General features: G+C 41.3%; 1 protein-coding gene across 1 annotated transcript in view; it reads left to right on the forward strand.

The window, feature by feature from the left end:
* IRAK1 (interleukin 1 receptor associated kinase 1) overlaps positions 1 to 15,224 on the forward strand; it is an 82,258-nt gene that overhangs the window by 55,205 nt on the left and 11,829 nt on the right. The window contains exons 9-10 of the mRNA XM_063432687.1: positions 5,731 to 5,799; positions 10,631 to 10,837. Of these exons, the coding sequence (XP_063288757.1) occupies positions 5,731 to 5,799; positions 10,631 to 10,837 (276 nt within the window). The remainder of the gene's footprint in view (positions 1 to 5,730; positions 5,800 to 10,630; positions 10,838 to 15,224) is intronic.

Raw genomic sequence — 15,224 nt, forward strand, 5'->3', positions numbered from 1 at the left:
GCCTGGGGTAGGTAACCTATGGCCCTCCCACTGTAATTTTCAGGCCCGTTAGAGCCCATGACAAAAGTATGGGCATCCAAGCACCACTTATCAGTATTTGTTTTATTTAGCAAAAAGGACCAGATCTAAAAGGAGGCGCATAGCTCTCCTGCCATCATATCAGCCAATGCGTGCATAGCTTGTCTCCCTCTCCCTTCATATCTGTGGTGGAGTCAGGGTTTTTGGAATGCCTTCTTGAGATCAAAATTTGGAAAAGCCCTTTTCATAATTTTGATCTTTCAACATTGAAGTAGCTAGGTACCCAAAAGATTGTGGTGATGCTAAACACGAAACAACTCCCTGTAATGAAAATACAAATAAATACTGAAATTGCATCACCTGCATATCTCAGGCTGGACGTTGAGAGGCCATTCTTGGGCATAGAAACTCGAGAAATCATGTTTCCACAACTATCCCAGAGCTCCCAGCTTGACATGCAAATAAGCACAGACCGGCATTGTGTTTCAGATTTCTCACTGAATTAAAAAAAAAAGTTAAAACAAAAGCATAATCCTTGTTATCCAACAAAAAGCATCTGTGACCAAAAACGAGGCATTAACTGCTATTTTGACCTTGTAGCACAAGCATGTCAAACTTGCAGCACGCGGCCCACAAAGGGCATCTTTGCAGCCCGGCGAGCCGCGAGTGCATGCTCAGTGTTATAGCAGAGTAGGCACCTGCTTTCCCCACATTGCAGGTGCCTACTCTGCTAACACTTACCCAGCCTTGGAGGAGGGCCAGCAGGGGATCTCAGTGTTCCAGCTCCTCACTGCTCCCTCGCGCTCGCCGTCTGTAGTGAAGCCGGGCGCCGAAATATGACGTCACTCTCCGACACCACTAAACTGCGCGAGGGAACAGTGAGGAGCAGATAGAAGATCCCCACGGGACCACAGGAAGAGGCCCCACATCGACTCCAAAAGGTAGGGAGCCATAAAGAAAATGATGTGTGTGCAAGAATGTGTAAATGTGTGTGTGCGTGTGTGTCTGTCTGTCTGTCTGAATGTCTGTCAGTGTGTGTGTGCCTCTCAGTGAGTATGTGTCTGTCAGTGAGTGTGTTGGTCAGTGTTGCATTGGCTGCGACTGGACAGTGGTGTACCGGGAAGTGCATGGAGGCATGCAACGCCACGTCACATTCCGACGTGACATCGACGTGCTCCACCTTCACAGGCTTCAAGAAGTAGCGGGAGGATCAGATTTGGCACAGGGTGGGGATGGTGCCATTTGGGGTATACCAGAGACTGGACTCCGGAGTTGCATACTGGCAGCGGCAATGTGAGTGGAGTCTGCTCGTTGGCTAGAGGGGGACTGGGATTTAGTAGAGGGGGGGGGGGGGGGCTGGGATTTAGTAGAGGGGGATGCTGTTTTTTTTGTATACTGTACTTTTCAAAATTAACCCTTTTTTTTTTTTTGGCGGCCCACATAAACTTAAACCTTGTTTATGTGGCCCGTGCTAGACTTTGAGTTTGACATGCTTGTTGTAGTAGGTAGCTCCCTAATTTGGTATCCTGCAAGGACCAGACGACACTTATATTCAGGCAGGTGTTCATTGGGGATATATCTTAGAACAGGCTTAATTTCTTGTGAAATGCAAAAGCTGTATTTCTTGTGAAGTGCAACCTTTGCAAGTTCTCCCCTTTTTCCCTGGAAGAGACTAACCGTCGGTTCATGGGAAAATAGCTTTCACTGAGAAGCCTCTGAAGCCAAGTCCCATGCACTCACGCGCCTAAAGTCCTTTACGGATGTGGAGTGGTCCTTTAAATATTTAAATCCCACCTAAGGATACCAAATTAGAGTTATTTACCAAACTGCAGAAAGATTTAAAAAAAAACTGACCTTTCTGCAGTTTAGTAGAGAGCTCCGTCATTTGGTATCCTTGGATATAGCAACCCCCTGTACTAAGTACTATATCAGTTTTGCATTATTGCAAACTTTAAGGTGCTGAAGGTATGCTGCTCCCACTATCGGTTCTGAGAGTAGCCTGTAGCTGCAAGGATATGTTTAAAGTGATAGCAGTCAGTTTGGCGGCTATCAGTGTATTCAATACATTATGTGATGAGTGGTACTACTCCTTAGAAATAAAGTAGGACTCCCATAAACCTCTGCCGAACCAGGATTTCTGTGTTATCAAACCCTAGACCATCATGAGAGGCTCCTGATTAGTGGAGCCTCTTCTTTGTGAGAGAAGAGTCGGCCTGAAGTTAGTGTACCTAAGCTGTTCACTTTAAAGATATCCTTTTTCAAATACCTTATCTGTACAATGTGTTAAAAATAATGTGTTTCCCTTTAAGGCTGGCAGAGTGCCCTGTTTGGGCTGTGGATCTACCTAGACTCCCTCCCCTCTAGCACATGTGGACCTTTTCATACCTTGGCTGGTTAATTGAAATGTGCATGTTGGCTTTCAGCAGGCCAGGGGAGCAGTTGTTTGACTCATCACTTCCAGATGTGTCTTGGCCTCCTTCTTGAACTGAAACTCCGATTTCCTTGAAATCTGACTAATTTTTTAGCTATCTGAAAGTGCGACTAAAACATTATTTCTCTTAACATTTGTGACTAATTGCAGAATATTGGAAAATAAATGCCCCCGTTTGGATTTCTGTGATTCTATTTCAGTGGTTTAGCACAAAATATGTTACTTGGAAGGTTCGCGCTGTTGGGCTGCATAGAAATGTGTCTTTTATTCTAATTATAAGTCTAAGCTAATTTTGCCTTAAAAGCACCATAACCAGTACAGCGTGCCAGGAGTTCCCTTAGAAGCCCCAATGCGAGGAGTCAAACTGTTTAATAATGGTTTGACATCCTACGTGGGGTCCGCTGACGGTCAATCCCTGTCCCCTCTCTCCTGGAAGCTCTATTCATTGAGCAAAGCTCAGCAGTGCAGGGAATAGCTCATTGGCTGAGAGTGATCATCTGTGTCTCTGCCAATAAGCTAGCTCTGCACTGCACGGCTTGGCTCAGTAGAGCTTACAGAAGCTCCTAAGCAGGTAGTTGTGTAACTCGAGTTGTTCATTTAAGGCAAAAAATAGCTTTGAATAAAATTATATTTAGAAAAAGTCTCCAATGCAGCTAGAGTCACTGCCGGACTGTTTTATTCTCTGAATAAAAAGGGGCTGCCGGAAGACAAGACGTAAAATTTGATGTACCAGCAAAATGTCACCCACTTATCCCACATCATTTTCTTTGAAAAAGCTGCTCACTGATGGCAAATCAGTACTGTCCTGAGCAATGCAAGGCAGGTGAAAGATTACCCCGCTTACTGTTTAAACAGCCATTAATGTGTGCTTATATTATCTTGTAAAGGCTGCAAATAAACAATTTAATTTTTATTATCATTGTTTTCATTTTTAATAAAGAAGTAATTTGGGAATGTGTTTTTTTGTTTTGTTTTTTTTGTGTGTGTTTTTTTACATGCTGAACTAGTTTGTACATTTTTTTTATTGTTGATTAACCTGCCCATAACACTCTAAAATGGCATCTGAAAATAATCCTGAAACCTCATTTGGTTACCCTCTAGACTGGGGTAAACTTTCTTGGTCCTGTCTCCATAATGATGTTTTTATTTTTACCCTCTATATCGGTGTATTTGTAATCCTCGTTTCTTTTTTTCTTTTCTTTTTTATACTCCTGCAAGCTATATTGTTCCACTCATAATCCTTACCAGGCTATGTATTGTATCAGCTTTCAAAAGCTGAATTCATTACCAAGCACACTCTGTGCAGTAACTACAAAAGTGTATCTGTGTTTACAGTCTCTGATGTGCACATCGTAACCGTGTCCAAACAGCGTTCTTTATCGGGATAGAGGTACAAAAAAAACAAATATGGCCGCTCTTCCAGCTGCAGGTCGATCGGCAGAATTTGCATCACAAAACGCCTATTTACCAAGCACTTCCTTATTTTCCTCTGTGTGTGCTCGTGAGCAGAGCATGCTATCCTGCTTCCAAGACTTGGAGACAAACAGAATAGTATGTGGTTAGTGTGGTTAATACAGTTTATGTGACTGTAACCCTTAACATGCCAGTTTTCCTTAGTTGAGCTTTAAAAATGGGCTGACGCTGTGTTCCTCTATATTATTAACTCTATACGGTGACACAAAACATTTTGATTTGGTGTTACAAGCGTTGCTTTATATGCTGGTATAAAAATAACTTGTAAATCTTTGCTAATAAGTCAGAACCATAATTGGACTTTTTTTAAAGCTGTAGAACACTGCATATAGCGGTGCCTTTAAAAACGGGATAAACATTTTAATAGTATGTATGCAGACATAAAAGCTTCTATCTTTGCGTTTCGAGGGGACAGCATTTTCTTCCTGCTTATATAGAACAAGCTATTCGATAGAAAAATGGTACTCTAGTTACGCTTAAATCTTAGGTGATCTAAACTAATTTGTTCCTTACAGGCATCTTGAAAATTACTGTTTTTTTTTTTTTTTTTTTTTTTTTTTTTTTTATATTGTATTCAAAAGATGTTTATTGAGAGAATTTGTGTATGTTTATAAGATCACAATGAATTGAATATAATGTTAAGCATTTGTAATACTCTGTGTTAAAATACAGAGAAAAAAAATATAGAACTGTGAATGATTTACTGGAAGGGGAAATAGATAAATAGAAAAATAGCATTTCAAACGTGTAGCTTCACAATATAATAAAAACAGCCTCATTGAGGCACACCTTGAGAACCAGGTTTGCAGATTTAGTCTTGGTAAGCAGCGCCTACAAGATGTCTGATAGCGTGCAAAAGCATGCCTTGGAGAAACTGAAATTGGCGAGTGTTGGGAGCATAGATTTTAGTGAACGTATAAGTTGCCTTGCCGATCGTGCCCTTAACAAAGATATATGTACCATGCTTTCCTTGGAGAGTATCTCCTTTCATAAATGGGACATGTCTGGAAAGCAAGATGCCCACCCCTGTCGCTATTATTAGTTGGATTATTTACGTAAAAGCCAAAAGGGCAAAATCGGCCTGTATGGCCGCAGCACTCTCCCCCCTAATGAGCATCTCCTGGATGAAGACCACCATCAACCTGCATGCCTTAAGAACCCTTAAAAGTCTGGAGCGTTTTCCACGGATATTTAGGCCCTAGGCATTAACCAAAACCAGAACGAGGTCTGAGGGGACCAGCGGGGTCCGCACGGGATCCTGCCTCAACATGTCGCAGATGATTTTTTTTTATTTTGAATTATTGTTAAAGTTCAAAGTAACGATCACATTTTTAGCCAAAATAGCTTAACTGGCAATAGAGCCGCCATTTTGTTCTAAAATTTGAAATTAGACTAAATTAGCAGTTAGTGAATAACCCTGTATGCCACAGTTATGAGTTAAAACAAACATCTAAAAAAAAAAATGTTGCCCACGGTTATCAATCTAATTTGCACTAAATTTAGGCAGAATTCATGAAACCTGTCGGATTTTTGCTTTAGCAAATGGATGTATGATTTATCCCACGGCAAATCTTTTTTTTTACCACTATAAATTTCACCGTTTTCTAAATTGGAAATTTCTGATAAAACTGGCGAAATTTACTTTGAAGATAACCTTTACGATGAAAATATGATGAAAATGATGAAATGTAAAAACCACTTTTTGGGACACTTTAAAAAATATCTCCCTCTCACTGAGACCTCTGTATTTATAGTTATGCTAGCCGTGCCTTCCTTCTGTTAAATGTATCTCATTGTATTTTTGGCAGGTTTTACTCGAGGTTTTGACGGGGAGAAAAGCCATGGAATGTCAAGGCGGGTCTCAGACCAAGTACTTGGTAAGACTGTGTTGTAGTTTTAGATCATAGTTATCAATTTAGAAAGTGCCAAAATATTCGGCAGTGTCATAAAAGAAAAGGTAGAACCTTCATTCACCTCCTACTACTGTAGGGCTATTCAGTAAATTAGGGATTGATGGGAGCTGATTGGGGATTTGCACATTTTATACCAAGTTGCATTGGTGTACAAGAGCGAACGAAATTAAAATTACCTGCTTCACTCTGCACAGTTTCTATTTTAATGAATAAACCTATATACACTCAATATGGGTTTTCAATTTATTCCTAAAAGACTATATTAAATGCACTATATTATAATAATAATTGCAGCAATATTCATTGCAAACGGTATTATACTATGGGTGTGTTTTAATATATTTTTTTAGGAGTAAGCTGAAACTCCATATCAATTGTGTTTGTTTATATATTGCTAAAGAGAATCCAAAGCTTGAAGCCAAAGTTCTCTAAGTTAAAGGGGCACTGTAGTAACAAAAAACAACTTTAGCCTAATGGAGCAGTTTAGGTGTATAGATCAGGCCTCTGCAGTCTCACTGCTCAATTCTTTGCAATTTATGAGTTAAATCAGTTGGGTTTTTGCAGCCTTAGCCACACCTCCTTGCATGTGACTTACACAGAATTCCTAAAAACTTCCTGTAAAGAGTCATCTAATGTTTAAACATTCTGTTTAATTTAGAATTTTGCAGCTAAAGCTCTGTTAATAGCTTGCGAGACTCCTAAAGGGGCTTCCTGTATGCAATTAAAGTTCAATTACAGAGCAGGATATAAAAAAAATTAAAGTAATTTAACATGTGATTAAAAATTAAAGCAATTTTTTTTCATGCAGACTTTGTGATTCCCAGCCAGAGGAGGTGTGGCTAGGGCTGCACAAACAGAAACAAAGTGATTCAATTCTAAAATGGCAGAGAATTGAGCAGTGAGACTTCAGAGGCATGATCTATACACAAAACCTGCTCCGTTAAGCTAAAGTTGTTTTGGTGACTATAGTGTTCCTTTAAGTATCCTTTATTAGGAATACTGGCAAATTTTGTACACATTGATGACTAAACCTGACTGCTTAGTAGATGTGATGTTTATGTCTTCCAATCCATTCAGTGTATAGGAGGGATTAAAATTTAGGGCCGGTCAAATAAACTTTCTTTTCACTTGATTCAATGAAGCAAATCATGATTTAATCAATCACGCAGTGATTTTGCATTCCAAAGGCTTTTCATTCAGCAAAACCACTCAAGCATTGTCCGCTTCTGACATTACTGGTTTATTGAATGACCTGCATACCCCATGAAAATTCGAGCAGTAGGTATTCCTAAACTTCCTTTGGAGAGAGGACAAACTTAATGCGTGATCTTACCCTTCCAGGATTTAATATAGTCCAGGAGTAGTATTATGGGAGATGTAGTGCTGAGGGTTGCCTACCCATGACACGGTCTGTTCCCAACAGGTTTGAATGTTTGATTTCATTGTATAAAGTGAGTGTATTACTAGTGATCTGTGTAAATGTCCATGGGCAGCGTGCTAGGGACTTTATGAAATTTTATCATACTGTATAATGGGTCATCTTGGCACCTCAGTGATTTATAATCTGAATGTCCCATAACACGTAGCCAGACGTGCTATGATAGTCAGGGTCAGATTTACATTTTAGGTCCCTGTGGGAACCAAATCCTTTCCTTCCCACCCCCCCAATACAAAACAAAAAAACTGCAGATAAAGTGAGTTTGATAAATTTGTTAACTGGAGGCTGCAGACATAACATGTCTATTGTGCATACATTGGAATTTGATACCTGTATGTATATGTATATGTATAATATATATATATATATATATATATGGTATGAATATAACCATGCTTGTAATGTATTGTTTGAATCTGTGAGTGTAGTGAAAATTGGATTAAGATTAAACCGTGAGAGGGGTTATAGTTGGGCTAAGTTTAGTATTGGGATACATAGAGGGGTATGGATTTATGTATTTATTTAATAATTTTTAATTTTCACATATAACATGTACACATATAGGCAAATTAAAGTACATTTTTTGGTAGACCAGTTCTTTTGACACAATGTTTGGAAGGCGTCTCGTAACAACGTTAAGCAGTGGCCTGTGTAACCATATATTGTATCACAACCTTAAGGGATGTTGTGATCTGGCAAGATCTCTCATTTCAAGAACTGTCTTTAATTCATATACATATTATATTTAGATAACTGGGGAAGGGGATACTCCACATGATTTTGGGTTTGTGTTGATTGAGTAGTATTCATGAACTAAGAGTGAGGTGTACTATTGGTTCCGATGGGGCCCTACATTTAAATGTACTTAATCCAAATATTGGAGTAATAAGGGATATGGGAGGGGCAAAATTTGAAAATAGTTTCTAAGTTAACGAGGGTAGTTATATACAAGTAAAAAAATAAAAAGTATAAGGTGTAGCTAAAATGGTCTCAGATGAGTAAAGGCTAGAAGGAGGAAAGAGGGAAAGAAAAAAGGGGGGGGGGGGGGGAGAGTTTGTGGCTCCATCCAAGGGATTGGATAAATGGGTAGGGAAGATATAGGAAGATAAACAAAATGGTGGGGTGTTTGGTTTTTAAGAGGAGTTCAACCTTGGATTGAGTTTTTTTTTTTTCAGATTTAGGCTGTGACTACTTAAATGTGGGAATAAGGAATAAATATGCTTTTAGAAGGCCGTAACCCGGAGCTCACTTGTGGCGCGTCTTAGGAGTTCAAGATCTAGCTCTGCACCCCGGCTTCTGGGTGTTTCTCTCGCCACATGGTCTCCTGAGCTCCAAAATGGCAAAATCTAATTGCTAAATACAGGCACCTGTAGGCAGGTGCCTACTTTGCCTACTGGGAAGCGCAGTCCTGAGGTTAGGCCATCATGGGCCAGGCTGTGTTGTAACACTTTATAAGTGCACGGTGACACTTCCAGAAACTGTTTCCTGAGACTGTGAGGCTGTGAATCCATTATTTTAAGGGGTGATCCTTCTAACCACCTCAAATGCTGGCATGCTGCAATACTGAAATGTGTTTACCTTTCATTGAACCCATCAAAGGCGTTTATCTTCCCATAAGAGGTGGATGCTATCTGGTACTTGGACGTGTTTTTTTTTTGTTTTGTTTTTACATCCTCCATTATTTTAGATGACTTTGAGAAACCTGTGAATCCATTCAGCAATCCATTTAATCTCGAACAGCGCGGTAGTAGTATTTTCTGTTTTGAATTCCTACCATTGCTTGAGGTTTCATGTTCACAGCTTGGCTGCGTAGAGGGGAGAGATCCATATAAAAGACCTTTTATATTTGCACTTTGACAAGTTACAATGGCTGCACAATGGAAATGCTGCTTATAGGACAGAACAAGAGTCCACAAACGTAAATACTCTGGTTTCTCTATGTTAACTCTTACAGTGCCACATTCTACAACATTCTAACTGTGAGTCACACTGCAATCATTCACTTTAGAAGACATTTGAACAGAACTCGCACCAGCATCACTACAGCTTAATGTAGTGGTCCTGGGGCAAAACGCCTGCCTCTACATTCTTTCTGATGTAAGCTTGTGTTTACATTGTTCCCTAGAAAAATCTCTGCGGGGGGCATCCCTCAGACGGCTACTATAGGCACTTCCTCATTACTGTACTGCAATATTTGCAGGACTGACATTTGTCAATTTCACGCTCTGCAAATATACACTGAAGATAGCATTAGGACATTGCAGGCACTGTGATTGTGCTTGCAGTGTACCAAACATGCACACCCGGCACATCAATGCTACTCACAGAGCAGTATTGGCTTCAATGTTGCTTGGCAGATCACGATGATGGCCGGGCAAGCGCCATAGGTCCACTAATGCTTTTCTATGAGACGCATTTCATTGGGCGAAAAAAAGATGGCATTATGACGACAGAGTAGGCGGGCAGGGCTGGAGATCTTGGTTTTGGATTCAGGATAAATGTTTATATAAAATGTAAGCCTATTGATACAAAAAGTAGGGCTTATATTTATGACTGTGTGTGTGGCAGTGTGTCTGTTAACATGCATATGTGTGGATGTCTCTGACAGTTTACTATGATGTCTGTGTATGTATCTGTGTGTGCCTGAGAATGTGGGTCTGTGTGGTTTTTTTTTGACAGTTTTATCTTTTTATGTGTTTGTGTGTATGTGTATATATAATATATCTATAAAACAGTTCATCTGAAATAATGTATATGTGAGAGGATTATAGATTATATGGGGACATAGTCAGAAACGTGATATATTTACGACACTGTTTCCTTACCGTCATTATGTGTTTGTTTTTAGGTTTTATTTTTTTATTTGTCCAATTAATATTTTCGGACTGCAACCAAAGCATTTTGAAATGGAAAAGAATACATTTAAACATTACTTTCCGGGACAGCAAAACCTAATCGACTTCTCGTGATTGTTCATTTGCAAACTGCTAGGTAGTGAATGTGTTGGTATATATTTAAAAGAAAATGATTTGACACGGAAACACAAGATGGCTAGCACCATAACCACTGCAGTGGGCTGTAGTGGAGAAGGTGCCACATTAAGCTCCTAGGTAGTTTTCAGTGTTTTACTCTAATTCATTAGGTCTAATCAGAGTCGTAGGTTCCATCTGAAGTTCAACACAGCCTTTCATCTTTCTAGGTTGTTAAAATGACTATTTGGTTGAGTAATAACATAAATTTAATAGTAAGGACATTAATTTCTGCTCAGTGTGTGCTCCCTGGTAAAACACTTTGTTATATTTTATCCTCTTTCTGGACTTTATTTATCGACTCCTAACACGGTTCTCCATCTTGCAGAAGGATTTAGTGAAGGAAGAGGAGAATGATTTGGAAGAGGGAGCTGGCATTGACAAAGGCAACAAACTTTCTCACGTGGCATCTCGTATCTGCCAGCGGCACTTGGATCACAGAGTAGGCCACTGCCCCGCAGATATTACAAAAGAGCTTTGTCTGCTGGCTTGTCGTTGTCTAGAAAGGCAGAAGAAGCGACCAAACATGGTGGAGGTAATGGATGTGTTCATAATATTTTAATTTGTTTGTGTGCTTAAAGATGACTTTTCTATTCTTAGAGATTGACCTTTTCAGAAAAGCAGTTTACCTCATGGATTCGATTTCAACTAGGCAGTTTAATGTGTTGCTACTGCATAATATTACATGGGCAATTCCATGAATCACTGAATCACTGTGAAAATGGCCCTGTAGGCAGTATAACTGCTCCATCTTGTGTCTAGTGTCCTTGGTGCCATATTTCCATGTTTTAATGGTAAACAAGAGTCCCCAGCAACCATCCACTCTGTGTAACTTGGGCTAATTAGGAAGCATTAGCCTAAGCACCAAAGGGTAACTGTGATTGGCTGAGAGTGTCAGCAGACTGCTTTCAGCCAATCACCGTGCCCGTTGCTGGTATGACTTGGTATGGCAGGCAGGAAGTGCCATAAATCCAGTGGGGGCAGGGCTATGAGTGGCCAGGGATCCTCCCTCAGTGTTAAACTGCTCAAAAATTGTTTAACATGGAATGGAGGGAGAGTGCCAGTGGACTCCAGGCACTATAACCAATCAAATTAAATTAAATAGTTATAGTGCCTATAGTGTCCCTTTAAGTGCTGTAGAATCACTGTTAACCGTTTCAGGTGGACAAATCATTGCTAACCCTTTTGACAGCTCCAAATTGACGCAGCCTTCATGTGTCCGTTTGATGGCACAGAAAGGCCTGTGAATATTGTTGTTTTTCTAGCGTGTATGCTGCCACTGTTGGACTGGATTCCATGCGTTTGCAGCTTAAAGAGACACTGTAGGCACCCAGACCACTTCTGCCCATTGAAGTGGTCTGAGTGCCAACTCCTATCACCCTTAACCCTGCAAGTGTAATTATTGCAGTTTTTATAACCTGCAATAATTACCTTGCATGGTTAAGTCAGACTTCCATGCTTCTTAGATGACTTTTGGTCGTCTAAACGATACTGGATGTCCTAACGCTCTGCATGAGGACCTCAAGCGTTGCCGGAATTCCCATAGGAAAGCATTGAATAAAGTTTTCCCATGGGGAGGTCTAATGCGCGCGCCCATTGCCGCACATGCACATTAGGTCTCGTATGCAGAGCGTGACTCAGCACCGAGGGACATCGGCACTGGATTCAGGTAAGTGACTGAAGGAGTTTTAACCCCTTCAGCGACGTGGGATAGGAGGCACTGCAGGATTCTATAGTGCCATAAAACAGGTTTGTTTTCCTGGCACTAGAGAATCCCTTTAAAGGAACACTATAGGGTCAGTAACACAAACTTGAATTCCTGATCCTATAGTGTTAAAAACCCTATCTTGACCTCCTAAACGTAGTAAAATTTTACCTTTATTCCAGTCTGCTGGTGCTGGCTCTCCCCTGATCTGCCAATAGGCAAGCGAGGAGGGGAGGGTGAGGGGAGCGGAGCCAAATGCCGTCCTGACCACTCAGCATCTCCTCATAGATATGCATTGAATCAAGCAGAGGGTGGAGACACTGAATGTCAGTCACACACTGACCCAGCAAGCACCTCTAGTAGCCATCTGAGGAGTGTCCAGTGGAGGTGTCCTTAGGCTGTAATGTAAACACTGCATTTTCACTGAAAAGACCATAAAAGGCTGAAGGTAATGATTCTACTCACCAGAACAAATACAATAAGCTGTAGTTGTTCTGGTGACTATATGGTCCCTTTAAATACACACAGGTAACATAAAATAATGTAAAAACATGGTAAATGTAGTTTAGATGCCTACCCTAAAGCAACCAGCAGAAATGCTGTTTTCTGAGCCTCCGTCTTTTCGTACAGCTCCTGGTAGCCTTGTTTGCCCAGTGAGTCACTGCCAAATGACTTCTATATTCTCACTTATGCTAAAGTATGTGGGATGAGCATCTATTAGAGATTGTTCCAGACTGTGAGTGTCAGTGTATCTTCCTCTAAATGTATTGTACTTGCTAACGCACATCTCACAAGAAGATGCTAATGATGTCCGCTGCCTTTGTTAATAGCTATATGATCATATATAAGATGAAGTCTAACTGGAATATATATCGCAATAAATGTAGAAACCTTTTGTTTTTGTAAATCCCCTCTAACTTGCATGTTTATAGAGCAAAGTACAGCCTTTTTAATGAAAGGGCACGTTTAGAGAAGGACACACACATTACAGAGAAGGAATAGATGTTCAAATGACATATTTGTATATGTTCTACTCTTAGAATTCTAAGTGATCACAATTTCATTTCTACCCAAATTCCGATTGGCTGAAATTTCCAATCACAATGCACACTTGATTTCAGTATCTTTTTTTTTTTTTTTTCCTCATTCTGTTCTTCTGTGTGTCTGTTACTCTCATTAACATTAACTCTCTTCCTGTGTAGATGAAGAGGAACGTTGCCATGCATTTCTACAAATGTGTCTGTCCGTGTGCAATTTTTATTTTTATATTGGCCAATGAATTGAAGGCATTATTAACCCTTTAACCCCAGATAGATTATTACCACTGCTTCGCTAATATACTCTTCGTGCTTTGGCACAGGCGCAAATGGTAACCGCAGCAAATCGAGGGTTTGTTTCTGTTATGACTGTATCCTTATTTGGTGTGCCAAACAAAATGCTGCTTCACTGGCAGCACCGTGAGAATCTCAGATTTGAGAAGCTGTGTGTGCCAATCAATAATATAATCCTGTAAAAAGAAAATGTAATTATTACAAATGTCAGAATAAGAGGTAGATGACCCTCCCACTATTATTTGCTTATAATCTGCTCTATAACAATGTTATGTACCCTTTGTGGAGAAACATTCATTTCACTGTTCTCTGCCAAAGCTGATCCAATGTGTTGTTTGTTGGTCACAGCTGGAGGTAGTTCACGGGAAATCTGATCCCTCTCTTTCTAAAGCTTTATTTTCCATGATTGTGAGCCTTCTCCCGATCATTCAGCAGACGTGGTGGCTGTGTGCTCTCTCGCACTATAGAAACCTCAAAGCCATCACGAGTTAGAGCATCTTATAGCACAATGTATGTAGTCTATAGGCAGGATTGACTGTCATTGAGGCACATCTTGCTAGTTGCTAGTATTAGCTGAATTTTCTAATGCGTAAAGGCTTGGGGTCTAAATTTCTGTACTCGCTGCTTTTAGTTAAAATAGCCAGATAATCAGATCACATTACTTTCTGACCCATCAATTGTAAACATCATTCATCGCTAGAAAATACATATCCGAGTACTTGCAGACATTTGTTTTGTGCTGTAGAATCACTATTGGCACTTTTATGGGGCTGTAGTTGCTGAGATTATTTTCTATTGCCACACAAATTGCATGTGATATAAAGGGGCACCGTAATTGCTTCCTCTCTTTGAAGTGGTTATAGTGTCCGGAGACCCCTGGCTCCATGCTTGTATTCTGTGCTTAGCAACCGAGGCGAGCGGTCGCACTGATCGAGAGCTCCGAGGCCCAAGCGAGGAAAACGGGCAAACAATCAGCCATCCTGCTACCAAACCACGGCAAAAGCCCTCGACACACACCCCAACACCATGGGGCGCAAAACCGGGAAAAAAAATCCGGGGAAAATCAACCCAGGACTCACCATAGGAGACATGTGGCGGCAGGCCCGAGGCACAACCAAAGCCAACATGGCGACACTCCACGGAGGCTGTTCGGATTTTTCCGATGACCTCTCAGGTGAGGAATACTTACCGACTCACACTGCCAGACGTCCCTCGCCACCGACCAACCCCCCACAAGACTCCATGCCAGTGACAGTGGCGATCCTTCAGCAAATGCTTGCCGATCACCACAAGGACTTCCACAAGGAGATCACTGCGCTGAGGGGAAACCTAAAGGGGGTGACGAACCGCCTAACCACCATAGAGAACCGAACCGAAACGCACGCTGAGGACATAAGGGACCTCCAACGCACCGTGCAGGAGCTGCAGCTGCGGCTACGCTCTCACGACCACCGCATGGCCGAGAACGAAGATACCAGGCGGCGTAATAACCTGAAACTCAGGGGGCTCCCAGAGAACGCCACAGATGCGGACCTGCCGCAAACCGTCAAAAGCCTACTCGCAAAGATAATGCCACCAGCACAGGCAGAACGCATCCGCCCAGAGCGTATTTTACGGGTCCCCAAGTCACCAAAGGCGCCCACTGGATCGACTAGAGACACCATAATAGCATTCCGGAATAGCTCCGACAAGATGGCGATATTGGACGCCCTGCGGGGTAAGGCGCCTCCACAACATGAGGGCAAAGATATACATTTCTACGCAGACCTCTCCAGCAATACCCTAGCTTGGAGACGGTCCCTCCAACCACTCACCGCCATCCTCCGCAAAAAAGGCCTCGGCTACCGCTGGCGGCCATCTCACACCCTTGCGGTCCAACAGGGTCC

This window comes from Pelobates fuscus, chromosome 9 (genome assembly GCF_036172605.1).
Source record: "Pelobates fuscus isolate aPelFus1 chromosome 9, aPelFus1.pri, whole genome shotgun sequence".
Taxonomy (NCBI): domain Eukaryota; kingdom Metazoa; phylum Chordata; class Amphibia; order Anura; family Pelobatidae; genus Pelobates; species Pelobates fuscus.